This window comes from Anopheles maculipalpis, chromosome 2RL, assembly GCF_943734695.1.
Source record: "Anopheles maculipalpis chromosome 2RL, idAnoMacuDA_375_x, whole genome shotgun sequence".
Taxonomy (NCBI): domain Eukaryota; kingdom Metazoa; phylum Arthropoda; class Insecta; order Diptera; family Culicidae; genus Anopheles; species Anopheles maculipalpis.
This window is the reverse complement of record NC_064871.1, coordinates 47,105,234-47,132,205: the sequence shown is the minus strand read 5'-3', so window position 1 is coordinate 47,132,205 and position 26,972 is coordinate 47,105,234. Positions and strand designations below refer to the sequence as shown.

The 26,972-nt window shown below is 42.5% G+C and overlaps 3 protein-coding genes across 3 annotated transcripts in view; 1 reads left to right on the top strand and 2 right to left on the bottom strand.

The window, feature by feature from the left end:
• The window catches only part of LOC126559183 (uncharacterized), a 456,771-nt gene that overhangs the window by 118,699 nt on the left and 311,100 nt on the right, over nt 1–26,972 (top strand). The window lies entirely within an intron of this gene.
• The window catches only part of LOC126559512 (NADH dehydrogenase [ubiquinone] 1 alpha subcomplex subunit 7-like), a 387,608-nt gene that overhangs the window by 138,895 nt on the left and 221,741 nt on the right, over nt 1–26,972 (bottom strand). The gene's annotated exons all lie outside the window — the stretch shown is intronic.
• The window catches only part of LOC126559761 (neuropeptide SIFamide receptor-like), a 124,746-nt gene that overhangs the window by 94,463 nt on the left and 3,311 nt on the right, over nt 1–26,972 (bottom strand). Inside the window, exon 2 of the mRNA XM_050215935.1 lies at nt 18,133–18,418. Coding sequence (XP_050071892.1) covers nt 18,133–18,418 — 286 coding nt within the window. The remainder of the gene's footprint in view (nt 1–18,132; nt 18,419–26,972) is intronic.

The window sequence follows — 26,972 nt, the reverse complement described above, 5'->3', positions numbered from 1 at the left end:
TGAGATCGTATGAGAATGAGATTGCGCGAGCATAAAAGGATTGATCAGCGAGAGAGGAATAATCAGGCGATAAGGCGATCGCAATGTATAAATTGGTGTCCGATCGACAAGCACGCTCTCTTCCTGTTAATTTTGGCGTGACGCGATCATCATTCCTAATTATCCTGAATAAACTAGATAAATGTAACAAAGACTTACAAACGCACAATTCTGTACTAACTCACACTATCTCACTCACGTTGGCCTGCTCTTTTAAAGAGCACGTCGCCGTGACATGGTCAACAATAGATCTCCGGGAAACTCTATCCCTGGCTGCGCTTCCCATCCATGAAGACACTCAATCTCCGACAGGTCACCCTTCACCTGAGCCAGCCAACGAACTCGCTGTGCTCCCCGACGCCTCGTGCCTAACTGGGGGTCGCTAACGAATATCTTCTTGGCGGGGCATGAGTCCGGCATCCTCATCACGTGCCCCAGCCATCGTATCCTGCCGGTCTTTGCTACCGTCAGGATGTCCGGTTCTCCGTATAGCTCAGCAAGCTCGTGGTTTATCCTTCACCTCCACACTCCATGCTCGAACACACTGCCAAAGATGGTCCGGAGGATGCGACGCTCGACCACCTCTTGGCAAACACCCCAAGAGCGTTTGCATCCTCCGCTCCAAGACTCGTGGCCATATAGGACCACCGGGCGAATCAGTGTGCGACATATCTCACATGCCGGTGTTAGTGCGGTCTCGAAGTCTTCTGGATCTCAGCAGACGGTGAAGGTCGTAGTAGGCACGATTCCCCTGCACAATGCGTCTCCAGATTTTGCTCTGTACTAAAGTCAGTAATTGTATTCTGTACTAAAGACAGCTTAAATTTGATCCTAACATTTTGAACAACAATCTGCACAAAAAGCAGGTTAGTAACAAACACAAGAAAAATGAAAAACGAGGAAAAATAAAATAATATAGAAGTGGAGAGTCGATAGCGGAAGGAACTAAAGGATAGGTTGAAATCAAAAGATGAGTAATCGGAGTTTAAGCTTCGCATAGTAACGAGTAAGGGTTCCTCAGAGGCGAACCTAGATCGGCGCAACGGATCACGCGATCGAAGAATTCAAAATACGGAATAGTAGGTGTAATGCGTCAGTCTCTCCGATTAAGAGAGAAGCTACGAATAACACTTGGGATCTTAAAGGCCTGCTTGCAAAAGTATCGAGGCCCTGATCTGAGATATTTAGGCTTGAAATTCGTGTTCAATAGGAACTTATATCGGTACAGGATTAAGTAAGCATTCACCAAGTTGAAGTTGAGTTTGGTTTAAGTTCTTGTGCACATCTTGGGCAGATTAGGGTTTTCTAATTTGTTCGCCACATTGAAAAGCTTCCTTTTGGTCAATTTGGTAGGACCAGTTTTGCAACCATAAAATGGAAAAAAGGCCCAGAACGATGCTTGCAAAGACGGCTCTATTAGCACATGTTGCGCTGCGAATTAATATTTTACAATTCTTTTTTGTAGTGCCAAATCTTGGCACTACAGTCTTGAGAAGTCTTGGCCAAATAATTCAAAAATATGACTACAATTATCAATCTATTATTTAACTCTCTGCTGCATTACCATCTGTGCAATTGTTACGCCAATCATTAATCACAACAATTTCTGACAGAACAGAATCGCGTGTAACCAAGTTGTTTGTGTCACATCTTTACAATTAACGCACAATCCTCCATTCGATTGCTCTGTGTAGCCTCTCTCGGTCATATGTTATGTTGACATTCATTTGTTTCTATTTCAATTTGAAATCCTTACCCATAGGCGGGGAAACAGTGACATGGCATTAAACACGAAACAACAAACGTTTCCCTCAAGCACGGGCTTGCCCACCTTTCCCGGCTTGCCCACCCATCCGAGGATATCGACCATATCCGTCTCAAGTGGCTTTCCTCTGTCTGTCCGAGTGGAGCGAACCATTCGCAACTCAAACTGCACGATAATGCTCACTCGCCTGTATATCTGCATGTAGTGCAATCAGAGCGAGTGGATTGTACTTGTTGATGTAAAAAATGTTCCACACTTCAAATGACTGCGCTGGATGCTCAGATTGTGGGATTGTTCATTTGGATCAGAAATCATCGCAGTGGCCGCTACGAACCTGACCAACTATCCAACGTGGACGTAGTCGAACAGGCAAACATATCCGTACAGATAGTTGCAAGCCCTCTCTCCCTCAAAGTTGTAGCAACTGGATCACATTTGCCGTTGGTCATCCGAATCACGAACCTGGTCATTTACGGAGTGTCACAAATCAAAGCAAACGATCATTGTACCAGCTCCACAGCTTGTGCCCCAAGCGATCAAGAATTCCAACTTCTGCTTCGGGACGTTTTCTGCCATGCCGGTGCTTAGCTTACGGAACGGGTATTGTTATTATTTTTTCGCTCCACAACTATTCCTGCATCCTTATCACGTCGGTCACGTTGACCAACGGTTCGCTACTTCACCCGCTCACCCACAGGCTGCCGTCGCTCGCGACACAAGTGCACTTGTGCGCGCCCGAAGAACCACACTCAAGCATTTATTCGTCGGGTTTCCCGGTATTCGCACTGCCCAGTCAGGTTGTCCATCGCGATTTAATGCCCCACATAGTAAACTTGTTTCCCAGCCGTCGGACGCGGGGTCACTAGTGATGACAGGCTACCGGACAAAACAGACACCGGTACATAGCAGCCGTGGCACAAAATGGCACGTTCCACCATGCCCGCTCGATGAACGCCCTTAGCGAAGTGGATGTTGAGACGGATAAAATTTTAGCCAACATTGTAACATCGTGTTCGCATGCGACGTGTGGCATCGGTCCTTGTCTCTAATTTGCATCGTTTACACGACCAATACACGGCTGCCGACTAATCCTGAAAATTTTCTAAAGAACAAGAATTAAATACTGACCCGTCCGGTCACAGCGAGGACAGGTTCAGGAGGGCTATCATTGTTGGAGAGAAAAATAACCATTACGATCCACCATCCATAGGGATACAAACGCATTCGTGTGACTGTGCTGTAGACAAACTTTCTGCGACAAGTGTTTGGGTAGATGGTGATATGTTTTACGTTAATCGTTTATAGCTTATCAAAACAACACAAAGCTGAAGCCATTTGCCGGCGTTAGGATTATTAGTATGAAAACATAGCGTTGAGCTGTTGACCGAAATGTATTATTTCATTGTTTATATCGATTATTCAATTACTTTTTTATAATTAATTAGCCACCTCAAAAAACCTCAAATAGTGACAATATTTCGGCTTGCAACGGTAGCTTGCAGGATTCATCAACTTCTTGCTAGAAAAACATGCTCTTCAACTGTTTACTTAACCACACCCAGAAAAACTACATCAGGATTAGCATCTAACAGGACTATGCTATCTCAGCACATCAGAGGTATAATGTAAAGAAAAATCAATATTAGAATAAACAGTCGAAAACTGATTATCACGACTGAAAGAAATCAAAACTATTTCAAGGGAATATTTCTTTGCTTTTGAGAACATCATTTAATTATAGAAACAAAATGCAGGATTTATCAATGAGTTGAGTCGAGCAATTTCTTCAATATCGGTGCACCCTTTCACCGTCCTTGTTTCCGGGCTCCTGCACCGATCCATTAATTCACCGATTCTTCTTACTTTTTCTCCTATTCCGTCATTTCTCCTGTCAATTGCTTCTGCTGTCAAATTCAAATTCTACCAGCCGTTACTCTCACACTGTCGAAACATAATGAAAGTAAAGGACTTTGGAAATTGGCTGCTTTATTTAGAGAATCATGTAAAGCGCGGACTTCGATATCCGGGGCACGATTTTCACCTGGTCTCTCCAATTCCTAGGCTTCGCGGATGACATTGAGATCATCGGACAGACACCGGCGGCCGTGTGCGAGGCGTATACCCAACTGAAACACGAGGCCAATAGAATTGGATTGAGGATCAATGTGACAAAGACAACATACCTGCTTGCCGGAGGCTCGGTTCGTGATAGAGCCCGACTCGGAAGTAGAGTATCAGTTGACTGCGACTATCTCAGGGTAGTAGAGGAGTTCTGCTACCTTTCTACGATCGTAACTTCGGACAGCAAAGGAAGTCACAAGTGAACAAGTCTGCGATTGTCTAAAATTTGTGGATATTTTTCGTTCAGCATTCTGTCAATCATGAAGACCAATTCCCATAATAGTTACTGCCCACATTCTACCAGAAGCACCTCAAAGAAAATATAAGTCTTTTGTTGTATTCCTGTAGAATTGCAAGGAATAAATTAGTGTATTTTTAACACACACCGTTTTCCTTATTATTATTTGTCCGAAAAATTATTTACACCTATGCATGTCAAATATTACATCCACAGCATTGTTTTGCAATCCGTTCAAAAGCTCAGCCAAACTCCATTCCATACGAACAAAGCGCCTGCTGCTATGCAATCCCGAGTAGCCCCATGACAGCGATTTACTATATCGTCCGGCACATCAAACTCAAAGTCTCTCTGCACAATAAAATACAAGTCCGGTGCATCAAAAAAGCGCGCTGTATCCTTGACAACAGCCATCTCGCGTAATACAATGTTTTGCGCCCGGTTGATGCAATCCGTAAATCACACTTTGTTCTAGCTTAATCTAATATATCCCCTAGCTAGAGGGAGGCTAAGTTTGGGCCACTAAAAACCTATAAAGCCGACAGTATGCGCAATAAAGAAAGATAAAAAAAGCGGTCGATTATGGTGCTGCTGGAGAAACGAAAAAAATGATTCTCCTTCTCCCTTTTGGTAGCGCTAAATGAATGCATTTTTTTCGGCCCCTTCTTGGAATCGCGAACAATGATGGAGGTGAAACACCGAAGTGGCAACCAAAACCTGCCAGCCGGGCTAGCGAACCCTGTATCTTAAATTCGGTGCCAACGGACAAATGGTTCCAGACAGTACCGGCTCGATGAACGGACGCACGATTTGTACGGGTAAAATGAGTGTGCCTCCGTTTCCATGCGACACCCACACACCCACACACACACACACACGAAATGCACGGTAAACCGATAAAGACCGGTAATACGTCCACGATGCAAGTTTGCTGCCGTAAGCCTGCCAGTGACATCGTTAAGCTAAACCTGGCAGAAAGCTTAGACCCACTATACGTTTATGTGACAAAAACGCAACCAGCACATATACACATGCAACATGAGTTGGGGTGAAGGGATGAAAAAACAAAATGTCCTCTTACATTAGAGCATCGCTCTTATCGCAATGGTAGGCACATATTCGTGGCATGATTCGCTTTATGACCCTCGGTTGGTAAAAGCATCGTCTAGTTGTTTGTTTTTTTTTTTTTGTTCCACTATCTGCTGAGAAACATTTTTTATCGTGCAGAGAAAAACGATAAACGTCCCTACTGTATGACTGCATCGGAGAATGGGTATTATTTATGTGTGCGCTTTTTTGTTTTTGAAGAGAAAAATCTTCTGGACGGTTGATTTATTTATTTATGGATGGAGATCTAACTCCCATCAATATCAATAAATGAACTTGTTCTAGTTAAGTTTTTAAAATTGAATTAAATATACACACGAGATTCCGATAATTTCATCACTGTGTTCGCTGCAAATTAAACGCTCGCAGTGTAAGCAGCCGTCCGCTTTCAGTCCACAGATTAATTCGTCAGAGTTTACGGTCCTGAAGCGGAAGTGCACTTTAACTGCACTTGACATCCCAATTCAGCGACATTTTGACAGCCATCTTTAGCTCGTGTTTGCCTTCTGCTAACGCTATCCGTGCCGCACAGTGCTCCTTGTGCCATGTGACTTTTTGGCTATTTCCTTTCCTGAAAAGTTGTCAAGCGATCGAACAGCTTCGTACGCAATCCGTGTACGGAAATGGGAGCAAAACTAACAAACAAAAAAATAAAAGAAACGTCACACCGAGCAATGTACGAGCATCGAAGTGCACAGCAGCTAACACTCTCGGTAGGAAACGTTGTTTCGGGAATCATTTCCGCCTCTCTCGCGCACACACACACCACACAAATACATAGACCATTCGCCTGTCAGAAGGCACTTCATTAATGCTTACTTTATGCTATTGCTTGTTTGCGAAGCTTTATTGCCGTAGAAGCTACAACACATATCGAGAAACACCACAGAGCATGGTAGAATCGAAGCAGCGAGTGCTATAGATAGAATTGTATTGTTTACTTTAGCAATGACTCGTCGTATAAGATAAGTAGCTTTTATGTTCCTCCATCTGCCCATATTTCCCCATCCGACGTTTGGAGGAAATTCGTCGATGGAAATTATGTTACATTATTAGCGAAATTGGCAATGCATTAAAAATAGAATTCCATCCGGTTAAATTTTACCGACAGCAAAATACTGCAGTGTTCTGAAGCTTTTGTTTTGCCAGCTCCTGGCTTTGATTGAAGCACACAATCCATTGTGCTGAACTTTTACCGTTTTTGGCTTAATATTTGTCAACACGTTTTGAGAATGATGTAACAAATACTTAAAGCCATACAGTACTTAAAGGTGATAATCAAACTTTCTAGAATGTAAAACAAAATGAAAATTGACTAACAGAAGTTATATTAGACGTCTTGGAACACATAATGTCTGAAAGATTGCAATCTGTTTAAATATTTCTCAACCCAACTTCTTACAGCAACTGTGCACAATAATCAAACAAGCAATACTGTCGAATATTGGTTTATAATATCAAAATTCGACGTTCTCGGCTCAGCAAAATTGGCAATCGAGACTATGGAACTGTTTTTGCCAAGTGTAAAACTTCAGCTATCCCACGGCAAGACTGAAACAAAGGTAGTAAGCTCGCACCGCAGAAGACAGGAAGGTGTATGAAATACAGCCAAACGCACCATAAATGTCCAACGTAGTGTACGTTACCCAGGAGTACAAATTGACGATAGACTGCATTTCAATCATCATTTCACCTTGGATCATTTCACCAAGGAAAGTAGCATCATTGGTCAACACGCTACGGATATTGATGCCGAATAAATGTAGCTCTCGCAGTAGCCATTCGTTGGTTGTTGGCGGCGACTATCCCATCAATGGCACGATATGGAGCTTCACTGTGGGCAGATTGCTTAAAAATTGAGAAGAATCGCAGAATCGCAGAACCTTCCGAACAGCGACTATAAGAGTTGCTCGTGCATTTCGCGCAAAATCGCATGATTTGCGCGGCTTCTACACTTTCGTGTATAATGCCTGTTCTGCGTTGAGTGAAATGTAAAATCTTTTCTTTCTGATTAGTGGTCTTTTTCTTCTTTCCCGTAACGTCGGAAGCCCGCAAGAAACGCGTGCTCTCTCCTTTAGCTTCCTTGACAGACGCCTGTCAATGTGTGTTTATTCAATAGTTCGTTCCCAATCATCAAATCTGAAATCCGTGCCCCTGCAGCAAAACTACCCAAGTAGCACAACAATACAATAGGTATTCCTATTTCATATATCCTGGTAGACGAAGATTTCCAATTTATCAAAGAAGAGCACCACATTTGGACAATAACTGCATACCGACTATGGAACGCGCACTACCTATTGTGCGTTGGCAACGAGAGTGGGATTTTTTTAAGGTCGGTGGACGCATAACATCATCACTGATGTCAGACAGTTGACTTCTTTCTCAACTCAACTCCTAATGGGACATGACTTCTTAAGAACATTTTGCTACGGGATGGGATTCGTTCAATCCGATAGTTGTTCATCTTATCCCGATACAGCAGAGTCATCACATCATGGTTTATTTGTAGCGGGAACATAACTGCGATTGGATAATCTCATTAGCTACAAGTGTTATAGTCCCAAAAGCAACAGCAGGTAGGTAGGTAGGTTGAAGATCGACTATATCGTCGAGAGTCTGCGTCATACAGCTAACGGTAGCGAAAATTACAAAAATTTCTGAATTCTGATGCTGGAATGAACCACCCATATCGCAAAGTACATGTTGGCGATATGCTTGATGCAATCTCCCCCTTGTCCTGAAGATGATAATCCGCTGAACCAGGACTTGGAGGGTCGAAGGTGCGAGGAGGTTTTTAGTGAGTAGGAAGCGCACACTACCCTGTTAGTTCTAGGGTACCTATCCGAGGTTTCCTACCCGAAGAAAAAATCCTATCTCTGTGCGTATTAGAGAAATATACTCTGCTGATCAACTGACAGTCTTTTATTTATTTATTTATTTTAGTTTAATATTTTGCCTGCCTCATGTACTACACAAAAATTGTCTTAATATCTAATGATGGTGAGGAGCACAATAGGGGGATTGAAAAAAATGCATACGACACTAACGAGGATGCAAGGAAGAGGATCCGCGTAGACGAGAACGAAAATGGGACACGGAGACATTGTAGTCGAACAGGTGGTACGCGTTGTTGAAGGCCGATAGCGCTCTTAAAAAAGGTTCGTTTGAACCGTATCGCGTATGGCGGGATTGGATGTGTAAGGGAGGTCTATCGCGTAGACGGCGGGATGGGGCATAAAGGGGGATGGCTAACAGAAGAGAAGGAACATCCAGATCTTTGGAGAGGAGACTTGCGATAAAGCACGATCGGAGGTGGGAGTGACGGGCTTCAAAAGAGTCCAGCCCAAGAAGCCGAGAGCGAACAGGATAGGATGGAGGAGTCAGTTGATACCTAAGACCTGACCTGAGACCTGAGTTGAGACCTGCAAGGAAGCGACGAGTCTTGAAAGACCATAAAACGCATTACAGATATATGAGAAAACCTTAGGGTCTAGTGTTATTGTCCTCAATCAGAAGATCTTTCCCAATCACTCTATCACCAAGACGAAGACGGATAACTGGTAACCAGTCGATTTGAACATATATACGCGAACAAATATTTCTACGACAATGAAATTAATTACAAATGGCTTAACGTCCTGCGTGTTGATGCCGGCCATCTAATGCCATACGAAACTTATTGACCACGAGACCACCGCATAGTATTTGAGCCTCGGTCTAGTCGTGTCAAGACCAGTGCCGCTTTCACCTATCACACCTGACACCCTTCATTTCATTACTGTTTTAATTTACCCGTTTAATGCATTGGACATTTTAAGAGGGTAATATTCTTCATTTTAAGAATGTTTGTCAAGATCAGCTAATTGAGGTCACTATATAAAACTCATCGCTATGTTACAAAGTATTCGTTTGTCTATCAAATGGATGACAAAATTGTCGCAATACGAACCAATTTTTCAAAAAATTAAATAAAACTCTCAAAACTAATTGATATTGAATGAGATAATAAAATATGAAAACTCCACAAATGCGCGCAATTAAGAAATGTAGTAATTAATTCCATTACAGCTGGACAGATGGTCAATAATGCGACAACAACTATTTTTAGTGCCGTTCGGTCTTGCCCATCCATGCCCAAGATGATGACATTGTCACTCATTTTGCACATCAATCCGTTCAGGTATAAATATTCATATGCTGATTCCACTACAACACAATCACACCCCTTCCGCTCCAAGTCGATACTGACGTTTCGGTTGTGCTGAAAGCTGAACGAATCCCACGGAGCCTATTCGGGCATTATCCGATCAAAATAAATTACGAATTTTGCAACGTGACCTTTCGCCCTCGCGTTACACGTCCCGCTCTACTACCTCTCTCCGAGTCTTTTCAGCAGTTCAGAAAATTTCCGAACGATCCGATGCGCTGACCGAAAAATTATTGCCATATTTATTTCCCTCCATACCGCAGCAGTTCGGGCCCAATTTCTCTATTTGCTAAAACCACACGGTTCACGGTTGAATTTGGTTCAAATCTGGAACCCACGCCCCAACCTAACAAACAACCCGTATCTGTACGGATATGCTTCCCGGCCAGCAGCAGAACCAACTTCACGGGGGTTCACCAACCAATCGGCTTACATGATTAGTGCATATTTCGATACCATGTTTACGTTTTGCGGTTCCGGCTGATCACCGGGTTTTGCGATGCGACGGACCCATCGCCCGGCTGGACCGTGTGGACGTGTCGTTGATGGAGGTCCGCTGAGTGAAATGTCTCGTCAGTGCTGAGGTTTTGCCCTTTGAAGCGCCTTCTTCTACCCGGCCCCAACCCGATCGGGTACAACTGGCGCAATTTTCAGCAAACCTCATCAACCGGGCATCAGCTAAACCAGGACGCTGGCAATATCAATCAGTGTGCTTCACGGGTTCATTAATTGCATCCGGTAGAACAGTTTACCCGGCCCGGCAGCACCATGTGGTCGCGCCCGTTCGTGGTGGTGCAATGGTTTGGAGATTAAAAGGGTTGAACCCTAACACGGTCGCAGGACTAACAACTGCTGCAAATTACCGTGATGGCCAACTACATGAAGGCAATGTTTTTGTTGACGATTCATCGGTACAAGCTTCAGCACATACCGGAACCACATCATCTATGTAAAAGGGCGACTGTGCACACTATACACTATTGCCTGTTCGGACTTCACCTTAATAATAGTGCAAAGTAAGAAAAATGCATTTGTTTTTTTCCTTCATTTTCGGTGCTGAATTGAACTGAAAAAAGAACAAAATTATCAAAGCAGAAACTAAACCCGGAACTTATTACACTCACACATACTACACTGCATACGGACCCGTACCGTATTGTGTGCAACTAATGAAATTAATGATACGAAATGCGATGAAAAATCACTCACTTCGTGGTGGAAAGTTTTCAAATTAATTTGATAGTTAAAAGCCCTTTTGCACAGTTGTCGGGTGGCATGAAATACAAATAAAAAACAAGGGAAAACAGTGCAACCAGATAGGATACAATGCTCAATCCGTCGATCGAATTTAAGGAACAAACAAAGCACACAAACAAAAAGATATATTTTCCCCAGTTGCCACGAACGCTCACCTCGCCGTGACGAGGCTGCCGATGTTGGTGCTGTTGGGTGATGAAATGTGAACCAGCTTTAAAAGCTCGTATTGCAGCAAACTAATTACGCTCGCTTGCATCGAAAGCTGATTCCCATCGGGAACATGCAACACGGAAGAATACATCAAAGCACAAGCACGGGGTAACAATATCGGCTGACAAAAAGCAAATGGAACCATGACATTCGCTGCACGCTGAGCCTTTCTCTGGGTAGAAGATCAAAATTTCTTTTTATTTTAGAGAGTGGATAAAAAAAAACATATTTTTTATTAACTTTGACTGATGGAACATTTTAAGGGCAAGTTTTTAAAAAATACTAGGCGTCTCCATCGATAGGTTATTTTTAGCTACTTAGGTTTTTAGTTAATTTATCTATGTTTGAAAAGGCGAGCATGAGCCTCTATTGGCATTAATATTATTTTATTTTTAATTTGTTTTCATCAATCAACCGAAATTCACAATTTATTATTCCAACGTTACCGCTAAATTGCCCACTATCCGTTGACATTTTGATGCCTATTTTTCATATTTTCCACTAAACGATCCGATCCGATTTGGTTCCCACTCCGTTTTAATTTTTCCTTTCCGCATGACATTCATAACTTTTTCTCAACTAATCAAACGATTTCGTAATTAGTGCTATTCGGCGAATATCGTAGAGATGAGAGCTGTGGCCTTCCGTGTCTTTGACTCGCCTGACTGTCGTCCTTACGCATAATTACGTTCCAGTGGTTGGGATAGCACGCCCATTTAAGAACTGTGAATTATACGCACAAATGCATGATTTGAATGTAGGACGGTCCGTTGCCCGAACTGGTGTTGACGACGGTCGCATAACAAGACCGCGGGTCAAATCCCATCCAAATCATTCCACCGTAGTGACGGCGGACTATCTAACTCCATGATGTAAATAACACGGGTAAGCCGTTTGATGGCTGACATGATCTAATAGTTCATTAAGCCAGGAAAAATTAGCATTATTTACATATACTAAAAATTAAATATTTCAGTATGTCTTTAGACCTTCAACAGGACTGTACCCCAGTGGTGTGTACTACCCGGATATTCAACTAAGTGGGATGAAGACAGTCTAGCAGAAAACCATTGTACGACCGGCATGGCCATTAACAGACGTAACTATAAATCCTTGATTCCAAATTTCATTTTCAATCAATAGGACTAGCCTTATTCACAAATTGATACATATTTTTTTGGTAACAATACGGCACTGGACCGTCATAATTAATTATAAATAAACATATTTTTTTGGAATTTTTTCTCCTGGGTCAGTCTGTCTGACATTGTAACAAATTTTCCCGTTACTACTTTGTTTGGCACAATTTTTCATAGAATCACGACGTGATTTTCACAAATAAATCAGCTGGTAGCTCTCCTTTATGTAAACAAATAATAAAAGACGCTGATTCTTCCAGCAAAATACGCCATAGTTTTTGTCATTCGCGAGGTTACTGTTGTGCTGTAATTTTTCATCAATAATGTTATTGAATGTTGTTCCTGTAGCATGTGTAAAAAAATTATTCTACGAGCGAAAAATGATTTCTTTTCAATAATTTTTTTTTCGCAGTTTAGTTTATATATATTTGTAATTTAATTTGTAATGTCTATATTTTTCTTGGTTATTGTTTGCAAAGGATAATTTTGGAAATAGCAATTATTGTTTCCGGTTGAATCGACAAACCAGAATGGAAACGAACTGATGACATTATGCCAGTTTCCGAATATTCTTCATATTCGTGGGTAAAGTCTAGAGAAATCTTAAAGGACGGTCTAGATAAGGACTCTAGCGTAATTTTGTGAAATTTCGCGACTTCGTACGAAAATGTTTTAAAAATCGCAGCACTTTGCGCTTCGTCTAAACGTTTAACGCGTTCATAACAATACTTTTTAAAGAAACAGTAAAAACACAAAATTTCTACTTCAATTCCGATTCCAGTAGATTTACATTGTTTGCCTTATGACTCTAGAATGAGCTTAAGACTTATTAATCTAGTATAATTTAAATAGTGCTGCTCTACCTGTGAGAGGATCGTAGCCGGGAACAAAACGATGATAGGGAGAGGTTATAGTCAAAAAGGCGGGAAGACGATTTGAATGCACGCATTACACGAAACATAGAATCTTTGCAGGAACGAATAGAGAACAAATACGTAGAAAACGAAAGGGTACATGAAAAAGAATCGAGGAATCGAGTATTTGAATAGGAATATTGCGTATAAATATAGATCGAGTAACGATGGTACATCAGCACAATGGAGGAGGGAGGCATTAAAGGAAATTTGAGCGATGGATCGGCGTGATTCCAGGGACTGCATGTCGAGCAACCGACACCTATCCACATAACAAGGAATAGCAGATGTGGTTAATCCTGGTGGATCCTGGTTAACGGCAAACAAATCAACTAGCAGTACTCTGCTAGCGACCTGACCAACGAGCAGAATAATACCTAAAGACAGAAGGGCGTCAGATAAATCGCAGACAACACGCCTCAATACTCCAAGTGTTCTACGAGCTCTGGCAACAAGGGAGTCGATATGGTTGGTTTGGACCGAGGACCTTCACAACAGAGACTCGGTTGGCTGAGATCTAGTCGATGGTATAGGGAAATCGAGGATGCTCACTAATACTTCTCGAGGTTGTAGAGACAAAAAAGGTTTAATTCGAAGTAAACATTTCTAAGTAAAAGTGCACACCGTAGTAAGGACGTCACGATGCCGGTCTTCACACGACAGAACCTGGTTCAATTCCCATTTGAACCGTTCATCAGTAGTGAAGACAGACTCCAACAACGTGTTATATGATGACCATGGCTACCATAGTTTTGGTTGTTTTAGTTTTCTTTATGTAAATACAACTTCTGAGTTTTTTTTAACGACCACAGTTCATCTAAGATCAATTTTAATAAGCCCCAATTCGATCTAATCTTTAAAGATATTCTAGTTCTAGTCTAGACAAGACTTTTATAAAAATTACTGAAAGATATACTCGACAAAATGATTACCAAGTTGAACTATTGGATTTACACCACGCTACATTCATACCAAGAGCAAGACGATCTTGGCAGATAAGGAGATTCGGTATACAAATGCTTAACAAAACATAATCTCGCCTAGAGGTGTGTCTATGTCCTGAAGAAACAGCATTACAACTTAAAGCAGGATGGAAGAGGATTGCAATTTCTTCACTCAAATAAATGCAATACAATGCAAAACCGCTTCACAACACAATCCTTGTAGATATTCATCTTCTCGTCATCATATTTTGCTTCTGATGAAAACCTCTGGAATGTATCTTTGCATCTCTCAATAACAAGTCCCAGTGCAACGTAGCCCACATTCCTCAGTGTTGAGTGAGTATATACAGTATTCAAAAGTCAACCTCCAAGTTCCGACACTTCCTCAGGACGCCAGTTCCCTGCCGATGCTTAACCCGCACACGCAAAAGGTGAAATAATTGAATTTACTATTCATCATTCCTGTGCTCACTGTTACGATGCATGTGCATAAATTCTTCTTTTAACACTTCTCACCCGCCGAAGAAAGCAAGTTACCGGAAGTTCGTTTACATGTTGGCAAATGTATTTCGGTGGAAAAGCGATAAAAAGCAAAAATCAGACACATCCGGACACCTTACACCTTGGAGCCGTGCAAGTAGTGGATGTATCTTGTACAATGCACTTCCGCCACAGCTGACGATTGGTTCGGAAACGTGTCAAAGTCAGAAGGTGTAAGAGATGTGGAAGAAAAAAAAATGTCATCCAAAGTCAAAGATGAATATTTGACTACCTTCCGATGGAAGGGCAGGACAAGAATAACCCAGGCAACGATCGACCGATCGGTTTCATCGGATGCTTTCGGATCCTGGTGACAAAAAAGTTAGACTTGAACCGTGCAGCGGTTCAAGCGTCTACCCAACGGTACCGGACCGGACCCTCAAGCACAATAAAGCCATCCGACCGTACGTTTTATGTGCATTCACCTTTGGCCATTCTTTGTGTTTTTTTATTCTATTTTGTTGTTGCCATTGCCGACTCTGGCATGCTGTGTAACATAATGTTTCAATATTTACACTCCGATGGTTCCAAAAGTGATCCAATTGCAATCGCTACACCGCCCTTGACTATCGCTGCCAGCATTGTGACAAGAACACATCCATCCATTGGCTGCAGAAGAATGCACCCTCTGTAACAGTGTTTTCTGCCAAGATGCGCATTTCATCTGCACAGTAAATATTACATCCAATACGACATTGCTCAGCAAACTTGACACGAAACTTTTCCACACGAAATTATAGTGCACACCGGATGGTCATTACCGGCTGGGTATGTGCCTCTCGGTTCCCATACATCGTCGTAGTGCATCGTGACGTGCGTCGTTCGTGAAGGTGGTTATTTATTGGAACGTTTCGAAATTAATAGTTACAAACCGCAGGCTTCTCGTTGCGATCCATCTTCCCTGCACCACCTGCAATCGGTGGCATTGGGCAGGGTACAAAACTTATCGGTGGCAGCAGTTCGATTCGATGCCGCACACAGCAACACTAAACAGGAAATCTCGAACCAGCATTTGCCGCTACTCGAGGAAAAAAAAGGAGTGAGCTGAAACAGGGCTACATCAAGGCCGTAACGAATTTGCTTGCAGCTGAAGGGCAAACACCAGACAGGACACTGATTTATAGAATTTAATTAGTTTTTGTTTAGCCCCATTGCACAGCCCCACTAGCCGAGAAAAAAAGGGATTAGAGAGGCAACTTTTTTAATCTCTCTATCCCATATCTTCCCATTCTCTCTCTCTCTCTCCCTCCCTCCCTCTCTTTCTTCTTATTTCTTCTTCTCTCATTCACTCTTGCAGCAGTGAATTTAATGTCTTTTTAATTGGTTGCAATGTCAGCATTGAAATTGTTTTCCAACGCCAATGTGTTGTCCACAAAAATCATCAACACAGCACTCGACACGGCCCGTTGCCCAAAACCGCACAACGAAACGAAACTGTCTGCTGCTGCTGCTGCTGCTGTTCTGTGTTACTGCTACCACCACTTCTGCTGCTGATGGTGCTTCTGCACGGGAAGGGAAACATTTGACTATAGGGAGAGTGAAAAAAGTTTCACAACAACATTCTAAAACTTTTGCACCGCCGGAACGTAAATCAGACCGGCGGGTAGTTTATCTCACTGGAGGAAGATCGACACACACACACCCACACACAAACGATGAGAAAAAGCACAACAGTGTGCAAAGAGGCAAAAGGGAATAACTCGGAGGATGAATCTACACTGCACATCCCATCAAATGGCTACGATTTTCCAATATTCAGATGGACAACTGTAATGGATTTTGTGCACTTGTCCACTGTTGTTTTTGTCCGATGCCACAACGCCATCCCGTTACGATTGTGTACGTGCAAAAGGTCAAACAGTTACTTGCATTCGGTCCGGGATTCAACGAACTGGTGGTATTTGTCACTCCATCGGAAGAAAAAACTGGCGATAGTTTTGTTTTTGGTTGGGTTTGTGTCGCAACGATTGATCGCACCAAGCGGGTTAGTTTTTTAGGAATATATGGAACATTGAATCAAATTGCTTATTCTTTAGTGTGAGTGTAGTGTGAGGAGTATTAGCATTCAATACACATAAAGAGAGGATCTTTTTGCATGATCTGGCACGAATAAAGTTTACGTACATTTAATATTTAAATTAATTTATGATTCTAAGATTCTGTAAAAAAAATACAATATGATGCACAATTCCCATAACAATCAATAATGTTGGTAAAATGACGCCGGAGCTAGCTTTTTTAAAATAATTTTCCTAACGATATTACATCTTCACACTGAAATAAAATTTGTTTCATGCCTTTCCTTTAATATGAATTAATATCCAGCACTATAGGTATAGATTACTACCTCATCAAAATAATCTCTAGCAGTACTCCGAGGAAGCCACAAATCTAGGCGTTAAAACGTTCGTTTTGCATCAGCTGATAGATTAGGAGTGATAAATATTCAAAAATTTGAATAATCATTTTACTACTACAAATTCAATATAAGCAAATCAATTGTTAGTTGACTCTAGACATTATAGACACAGTTCAAAATGATGTATGTATGAAGAATCGATAATTTCCGTCTAAACAATACACATAAACGAAATATAATTCAGTTTAATAGGAGTGAAGGACTGGGCGTCTCCATCTCACCATGATAAAATATGTAATGGGGATAAAATATATTTGCAATCAACCATATTTTTCGGGACACATCAGGGTTACAAGTTTATTATGCTTACTAATTTCTAACGTCAGTAGAATAGCAAAAATACTTATTTTAAATGGAGAAAAATGCGATTTTGTAATGGAGACGAACTTCCACAACGAATAACACTTATCAACAGTTTATAACGCACTTACAAAAAGCTAGACAAACCCATTTAAAACAGCATAAAAACAAATTGTTAGTTTATCGTTTAAAATTGATGCCCGATGCCTGAGCACACCGGAAGTTGGCTTGACCGTCTTCTCCATCGCGAAACGTTCCCGCGTGAAAGTCCTAGTGCTGGTCAACCAGTTTAGTAAAAAGAACACAAAAAACGGTAGCAATCATAGCGCTCCAGTCAACCACAACAATAACTCGTGCATATTATCGATCGATCAATATTGTGCCCATCAATATTGACTCGTTTGGTATGGAAGAGACACACCAACGAAAGCAGAAAGCAGCTTTGTAGAAACCAATTAGAAAAGTGCATCTACGTACGATTAGCGATAGAACGATATGGTGCGGGTAGGATCATATTTTCTCCTGCTTGTGAAGTACACGTACGATAACGTAGACTTTAACAGTCTGTGAAATAAAGAACCGTTCCACATGCAGAGCGGTTCGATTATGAACATACAAAAACACACAAATTCTTAAGCTTCTGAGCTTATGATACGTTCCATGATTAAATAAAGGCTTGAAGCTCGTTTGAAGAATATTTTCCCACGATACTTGATGGTAACAAGCAAACCGTACATACAGACAACGGAATGAAGGTATCAATAGCATTAATTTTTGATTCCGAATGTCGGTATGTTACCCCTAAACATTTAAATAAGATGAAAGTTAGAGCTCGTTTCAATTTCAAACTCTGTACAAATTTTCGGCAATTACTATTGATCGTGATGGTTCGGAGCGATCATAACAACGGGTAACGAGAAAATACTTACGGACAAAGATGTTGCTCATCAGCGTCGCGGGCAAGCAAAACACTATCACCAGCACGTCCGCTAGTGCCAGGTTCACGATGAAGAAGTTCGTCACCGTTCGCATCCGCGGTGCCCGAAACACTACAGCGATCACAAAGCTATTTCCCACCAGCCCAACGATAAAGACGATAAAGTACGCGACACAGTACACGGCGGTCATCGTGTAAGAGTGCCGGTAGAACAACTCGTACTCCTCGAACGGGCCAACCGTGTTGTTGCTGTTGCCATTGCCCAACACATCCGGACCCTGGAAAGAGAAACAGAGAACGAGAGATTAGTCGGCAAATCCATCACGTACCGGGCCAGTAGAAGTGGTAGGTGGGCAAGAACAGTTGCGATGCTAAAATTAGATTCCCCCAAAAAAAAAAATACCGCCGCTTTTACGCTGAACCGAAACCAAAAATAAAGAAAGCCCGGAACATTGCCAAATAACATACAATTGCGCATCCTGGAAATCCGTCGGTGAGGAAATGAAGCTAAGCCGGAAAGGCCGATTTTAGAACAATCCCATAAATCATTTACTGTCCCCTGTGTCTCTCATTCGCACACTCTTTCCTGCTTGTTCCGTAAGAAGTGTTTTTTTTTTTTTAATCATTTTCGGGGGCAAGTTATCTGGCCTTTTAACGCTCACACACGTGCCCAGATTCCAGTTTTACAGTTTTCCACTTTACCGAGTTCTTTCCGAGCGGGCAGCCAAGTAGAAGAAATCCTTCCGCTCACACTAACTACGGGAAGCTGGGCGCCTCCATCTTCGTCACCATCACTGCCTACGGTGCCATTCGCACTGTCAGTGACGGCAACGAAAAGTAAACTTTGTGCCACATTCTAAGCCAACCGGCAGGCAACCCGGTGCCCCCTTGTCAGCGGGAAGGACAACAGGATGAAGCGTACCGATTGCATCCCAAAACTACGGAAACGAACGGGCGCAGGAGATGTTTCGTTTCGTACGACGGCTCGGTGATGGATTAAAACCGTACAATGCCACGATCGGGAGACGATCGTGCACCAGACGAAACATGGCATTCGAATGTGATGGCTGATGGGTATGCGAGGTGGGTGACAAAAGTGGGCCAGCGGAAGTGCAAGTTACAATTTCACAGCCAAGGTCACCAACAACGACTGGCTGGCTGGCTGGCTGGCAAATTCAGAGATTATAAAAGTCCATTTGGATCTCAAGTAGTGAGTAGGAAGGAGGACGGATGGGACCAACGCGCCCGGAAGCGAAGCAGCTTTACGACGAGTAGAGGGAAAAGTCGTTCCGAACTAGAAATAAACGATGAGAAGCTTCTTAGTTCGTTATAGTTCTGCTCCAAACAAAATGGATGCATAAGAGAAGAAGAGGCAAGCAGGAAAAAGCTACAGACTCGCTTACACCGGCCGCTCTCGAGAGTCGGTTGCGTTACAAGAAGCACGAAAAGGCAAAGCCAGAAGAGCCTCGAGCAATAAAAAATACTCTTTGATTCACTTCGCTCTGGGTGAGTGAGCGGCTAGAGGGGTTGGGGATTGAAAAGTTTACAGTTTTGCACGTCACACAGATCTTCCCGAAAAAAAAACCCCACCAGCACTGAACTGGACCGGTGGAAAAGAGTGTGTCCTAAACGAGTCAAAAGGGAGAGCAGCTAAAGCAACAACAGCAAAAAAGAAACTCATCCACAGATTGGATCGAAAAGTTTCGGCCATCTCAAACGTTCGTTACATCGTTCGAGCGCCATCGGTTTCATGCTAAATGAATGGCTCTCGTCAGGGTTATTGGGTTGGAATTTAAGCTGCAATTCAAGCGAATGAATACGTAATGCAATACCCACGCATTGATCATTCGGTGAAATGCTCAAACAAGTTACTCGATTTTCTCCTATACATTGTAAATTAAAAATAATTGCTTTTCAGCAAATAGATTAATTACTTTACATTGTTATTTGTGTTTATTTGTTTGAATTTTTCGTTCTGATCGTTAGCAATGGTATAATTTTAACGAACGATAAGCTAGTAATAAACAGCAGTAAACAGCTGGCACCGATGCTGCATGTGGCCGATCTGTTCAAGATGGGTCCGGAGAGGTTTCCCGCCATCATGCATCGGCTGATTGTTAAGATTTGAGAACAGGAAGAACTACCGGACGAATGGAAACTGGGTATCATACACCCGGTGTACAAAAAGGGTGACAGGATGGGCTGTGCTAACTTCCGGGCCACCGCAGTCCTGAATGCTGCATGCTGAATGAAACCCCTTTGGTACAGATTTCGTCGGAAGCTACCAAGCGGGATTTGATGGAGGCAAATCGATAACCGACCATATCTTTACTCTACGGCAGATCCTCCAAAAATTCCGGGAGCAGCGGATCCCTACGCACAACCTGTTCATTGACTTCAAGGCGGCCTACGATACCATAGATCGGACCGAACTACTGAACACCATGCAGCAGTACGGATTCCGGAGTGGGAAGCTGGTACGGTTGCTAAAGGCCACTATGAACGGGGTGCAGTGCAAGGTTTGAGTTTCGAGCATGCTGTCGAAATCGTTCGAATCTTACCGGGGTCTGAGGCAAGAAGACGAACTCTCCTGTTTGTTGTTTAACATCGCTCTGGAGGGTGTCATGCGAAGCGCGGGCTTCGACATCCGGGGCACGATTTTCACCCGATCTCTCCAATTCCTTGCCTTCGCGGATGACATCGACATAATCGGACGGATAACTGCGGCGGTGTGCGAGGCATACACCAGACTGAAACGCGAGGCCAATAGAATTGGATTGAGGATCAATGTGACAAAGACAAAATACCTGCTTGCCAGAGGCTCTGGCCGTGGTAGATCCCGACACGGAAGCAGAGTATCAGTTGACGGAGATGATCTCGAGGTGGTAGAGGAGTTCTGCTATCTTGGTACGATCGTAACTTCGGACAGCAAAGGAAGCAGCGAAATCCGAAGGCGCATTGTTCAGGAGAATCGTTCCTACTACGGACTCCACAAACTCCTGCGATCCACAAGACTCCAACAACACACGATATGTACGATTTACCGCACCTTGATACGTCCGGTAGTCCTCTACGGGTACGAGTCTTGGACTATGGTGACGGAGGACGCCAATGCACTCGCCATTTTCAAACGGCGGTTGCTAAGGACTATCTTTGGCGATGTGTTAGCAGGGCGTGTGGCGAAGGAGAATGAACCACGAGCTAGCTAGCTGATACCCTGACGGTAGTCAAAGCTGGAAGGATACGTTGGCTGGGGCACGTGATGCGTATGCCGGACTCATGCCCCGCCAAGAAAGTGCTCGTCAGCGATCCGTTCGAAAAGAGGCGTAGAGGAACACAGCAAGCTCGTTGGCTGGATCAAGTGGAGTCTAACCTGTCGGAGATCGGATGCAGCCGTGGATGGAGGACTGCAGCCCTAGACCGAGTTTCCTGGAAACTCTTCGTTTAGCATGTTTCCTATGTTTGTGGTCTAAACTTTAAACGCCCTTTTAAAAGCACTTATTCCTCTTTTGTCTTCTTCTTCTCTTGACTAAACTCAAAGGGATGTTCAACAATCAGAACAATCTGATCATTGCATCTGCCGACGATATTCATTGCTTAGCTCTTGCCTATGTAAGATAGAGTGCGTTAATGAAACGATCGATCCATTAAAAATCTGTAGGGGTGCGTTGCAAAACATTAAAACACTGTTGCTTTGGATGCAGCCGGGCATATCACATTCGACAATCGAATCCAATCACCACTGTCCATAAAGCGACTGCGGTGGCAAGCGACTGATACCACATAGTTGGATAGTCAATCCTCACTACGGAAAAAAGGCTCATTTGGGATTTGAACGCCGGACCGTATCACTCCCCGATCCCATCGATAATTCTTTAAACTGCACTAGAATGAAACATGTGTATGTATAAGAAGCGTTCCGGTCTGCTTTAAGGTAACAAGAAAAGTATAAAAATTCTCCAGCTCTTACGCAGAAGATGATCATGAAGTCTCGATGGTATAAACCTGCGAATTCCGGTAATCGAAAAAGCAGGTTTGGTTTGCAATTGCAACGTGACTCTATGATTCTATGTGTCTATGCTTCAATACGCGGTTTTTCTTAAACTCTGATGACTAAGCCTCAAATGATCCTTTGAGTTACTTTTTTAAGACTTACAGTTCAACGTCTGAAAAGGCCTAGAACCCTCAAGGTGGTTTACTATCAGTCATCTTACTAGTACAAGATATTGAACAAAACTTGGCATCAAGAAACTATCCTCCGATCAACGATTGTTTGTTTCTCCTGTTGACCAAGAAAATATGGCTAGGCATAGAATCCTTGAGGATTGCTTCCCATAAGTCACTTCACTTGTAGAAGATTTTGGATAAACATTGACATTCAAAAGAATATAGAAGTAGAATGCGCTTGAGAATCACACCAAAGTACTTAGATTTTAAAGTGGATTGGGATCGTCCGTAAGCCTCGAAAAAATATGGCGATTTAAATCGTAGCTGTAGCGATATAAATCGTTCCTTGCGTTTCTTTGCAACGAAAAGAAAATAGTTTTTTTTTTTTGAACACTTGTTTTCATTTTTGCCTGTACTAAATTACAGCACTGACCACTTTACAGCACACTGATATTAATTGTAAATATTTTTTAATACTTTTTAAGATATTCATAATTCTCAACATTTTCCTACTAAATGAATCTTTTCATGTTCTTTTGTTCCGTTACATCTCCCTCATTCCTCAAAAAAAAATCTTTAAAATGTTGTCATGACCTCATACAACTCAACTTTTATGGAGACTGGAGGCAGTAAAACGATACATTGTCGAACGCTAGAAAGGATATTGCGGCAATAAAGACACTTCTAATCTTTTGACCCAACCAGATCCTACAACGGTCATTATCAGATCACTTCCATTTACCACAATTCACTGTGTTAAACAACAATTAGATACGTATCTCCTGGCCACATCACATTACCTTCCACAAGGCAAAACTATCAACAAAACGAGAGAGTGAGAAAGAACAAGAGGATGGAAAAAATCATTTAAAATTATGCCACCATCATTCCTGGTCATTTCCTGCTTTCATTCTCATCCAGTGCGAGTACTCTATCGTTTCATGGATCGGAATCGCCCACAGGAAAGTGCATACGTCCATTACTATCGACTGCAGCACTTATCGCGAACAAATTATCTTCCCCATAGTTCTATTGCGGTTTGCAACGGCGCCAACACGATTGGGCAGCTCGGTTACAGATCGATTCAGATTTACTTTGGGAAAACAGAAGGCAACACCGCCAATACCACCATTACCACTATTTTTGCACGCGATATAATCGGGGTTAAAACTTCAAATATCCTTTCATTCTGTGAAAACAAATGACCTCACGAGTTGCATTTTCCTACACGCTTTTACGCATTCCAAATGAGCTTCGATATGGTACGCTCTAAAGTAGTACTTTGAGCCATGTTTGATCTGCATTATATACTGCTTGCAGAGCTACAACCCATACACACACACACACATACATAAGGACAGAGGAGAAAGCTCGTACTCGCAAAGGATTTCTTCGACCGATTCCTACACACCTTGCGGGATGCTACTACTACTTGTCCGGAATTCCGATTTATCCACCCGGGTGTGCGGCGCGTGTGGGTGAACTGAACGTCCCGGTAATAGTCCGCTCCGCAGTGCGAATGATACCGCATAAATTTTGCATAATTCTCCCATCAATCCCGTCCCCTTCTTTCGCGCGGTTCCCTTACCAACCGTCCAGTTTGATCCCGAGAAAAAGGGGGTTTGGAATTGCTCGATTCGAGTGTCCGGTATTTCAATACGATTCCGGTTCGAACATACTTTCAGCACCGCTCGAATGTGGCGCCCGGGTTCGTCCTTCGGCAAATATGCCATTTTCGGTACGAGAAGAAGCAAAGGGCCGAGTGTGATGAGCCAGAATCGATCACAACAATGGCTGCAGCCGAAACATCCAACCGTGCACTCGTATGGTTTCGCGTCGAGATGCTGCTGATGAATGTTGAATTTTAAAATTCAATAACAGTCATCGATCTTGAGGTTTCGGGGAGATTATGTTTGGGTATTTTGAAGTCCTGCATTGCAGCAAGAGTCGATGGTGCTTTTGAAGCATTTCAAAGTAATTGTAAGCATAATATGGAAGTATGAAAAGCCGAAACGATTTAAGACAGCAGCTAAGTATTTGTACTGTCATCGATCACCATTCAATGAAAATGAAATGTTCGTTCCTGTTTAGTATCCTTCAATCAAGTATATCAAGAGAACGTAATTTCAAAAAATAATTCAGAAATTTTCTACCACATTTCACAGTTGAATTGCTTTCAATGAATGCAATTAGATGTTTGGTATGACTGGTAACGTATTACAGAACTTGCAAAAAACAAACACAAAAATATTATTCCTATAGAACGGCCTGGCCGTATTGTTAACAAAAAAGATCAATGTTTGGAAACTAAGAAATCCTAGCGTAGCGATATGTACCACATTCCAAATGTTCGAAGTGTACTTTAAAGTAGAGATTACCACACGACACATTTGAAGATCATTTTCATATGACAGTCACACGCTGAAGTTGTCTGGTCCCTATTGACAAAATTGCCTTATAAGCCACTATTAGGAATTTATCTACACAAATTTGCCTCAATTGGGCTTGCAACCACCGGCACCGGTCTTTACACGACAGTACCGAGGTTCAAATCCGATCCGGTACGTCCCCCCGTAGTGAGGACTGACTGTCCAGCTACGTGGTGTCGGCAAGTCTAGAAAGACACGTGATGGCCGATCTAGTAGAAGGTCGTTTAGCCAAGAAAAGAAGGGCCTTAATAGGAAGATTTTTTCAATAGGGATGATCTAGTAATAATTATCTCATGGCTTTATTGAAACTTCATCATTCAACTGTCTTGTTTTTCCCGACTGCCGACTATCCGTGACCATCGGAACATATGCCCATCAGTAGCCGGTACACTAAGTTTTAAGTGTATCGTAGCTTACAATCGCGGATTAGAAACGCCTCTGCGAGGGTTCACATTGAACGCTCGCATTGCTGGAAGACTCGACCTCTGTTCTACCTCCCTACGAATCAAGGTGTCAATTGCTAAGCTTACACACTCTGCAAGATCGTCTTTTCCTAGTTCAATCCTCTTTCATCGCTTCCCTTCTTCTCGATCTGCTAGATTCTTCGGCTCTCCTATCCTCAGCCCAATTCTATGTCTCTTTTCGTTCTCTGCGCCCTCGCCCTCCTCTAATCGTCCTTAATAGGCGTTCTGCGGCTGGTCGGAAAGATCCTCTGCTCTGGGATATGGTTAGTTTCAACCTATTGGCTCACGGCTTTGATTTTCACGCGTCTGTAACCTCCTTCGGTTCCCACCTAAATAGTATGCTCTTAGGTTAGCAATTAGTTACGGTAAATTGGTCATTAAGTTACTTTTTCATAGCCGCAAGGCAGACAAAGTATAAATAATAATAATTCTACTGTCGCTGTTATTATCACAGGGACGACTTTGTATCAGACTTCAGGAAAGAAAATCATTGGTAAACAATTTCCATCATCTCCAGGAAATTCTATACTGATATAGATGGAAGCTCTGGCCTAAATTTCCTCAATCTCAGTCTCTATTTTCTAGACTCAAGATTCATATCGTAAAAGCTACAGATTTCCTATCAGATTTTACTGTTTTCAAACAGTGGTAAATCATTGTTGGATACCTGGAAATTGTCACCAATTAAATTTGTTGTTTGTTATTTTATTGAATTGTGGCCCGGTTGAAGTGACTTATTTTACGTTTTATATTTACAGTTAACAATTGCATATTTACATTCAACAAGTAATAGGCCGCACTGTACGTCTACAATTAGGGAACGCAGAGCGCGACAGGATCACACACGGCATTGAATTCGCTCCGCATGACGAGGAACGGATCAGAGGCGCCAAAACGAGTACGACGTTCCCGTACGTCAAGAAGTGATCTAGCACGGAGCGATCTAGCCTGGGTGTAAATATTGATTGCTTATGATATTCTTCTACTGTCATGAAACTCTCATTTCTTACTATTGTAATTTCCCGATTGTACAAAAACCCTCAATATTTGTCTATTTTTATGCACGTATTAGTTGACGTTGTGAATAAAATTAAGACCATAGCCGTTTAAAAAAGTAAACGAAGTCTTAAGAAAAAAAAATCTAAGTTAGTAATCCTATTTCATGACATAAAAAAGACCTGCATACTGGGACAAATAGGACAATTACAATTACCATCACCTGTGCATAATGCGAACAAAAACAAGTAACGGTCAAAATGGCTTAAATCAATTTACATTTCTTAACCAGTGTTGCACAAGCGCTCTCATATGCCCACAGCATGCAAAATGCATCACACGCCCGTATACGACTGTGCCCGCACACAGACGTGTAATTCCGTCTACCAATTATCAAAACAATCTCCAGCATAAAATGAAGGACGTGGACTTAAAATAGAAATGTCCAAATATGTGTGTACGCCCGAAACGCTTCGAGATAAAACTCCACCCCATCACCGCCCCCATCTTACGCCCTTCCTCAAGGGCTTTCCGACTACGAAATCCGTACGCCTTCGTGCACGGCCCCAAGCTCGTAAAAGGGCAAACATTCACTCTGTCCTCCCTCCTCATCCCCCGGGAACTCGTATGGGTAAATCGTTGAATGCCGGTTTGCTGGTGAAGGTGAATAAATAGCAGCCCAGATTTCCATCGAAAACTGCTAACCGTGCACTGATTTCCCCGAACTCGGGGAAAAGCGAGCTGGCCCTGTGCCGGGCTGCCTGCCCGCGACGCGC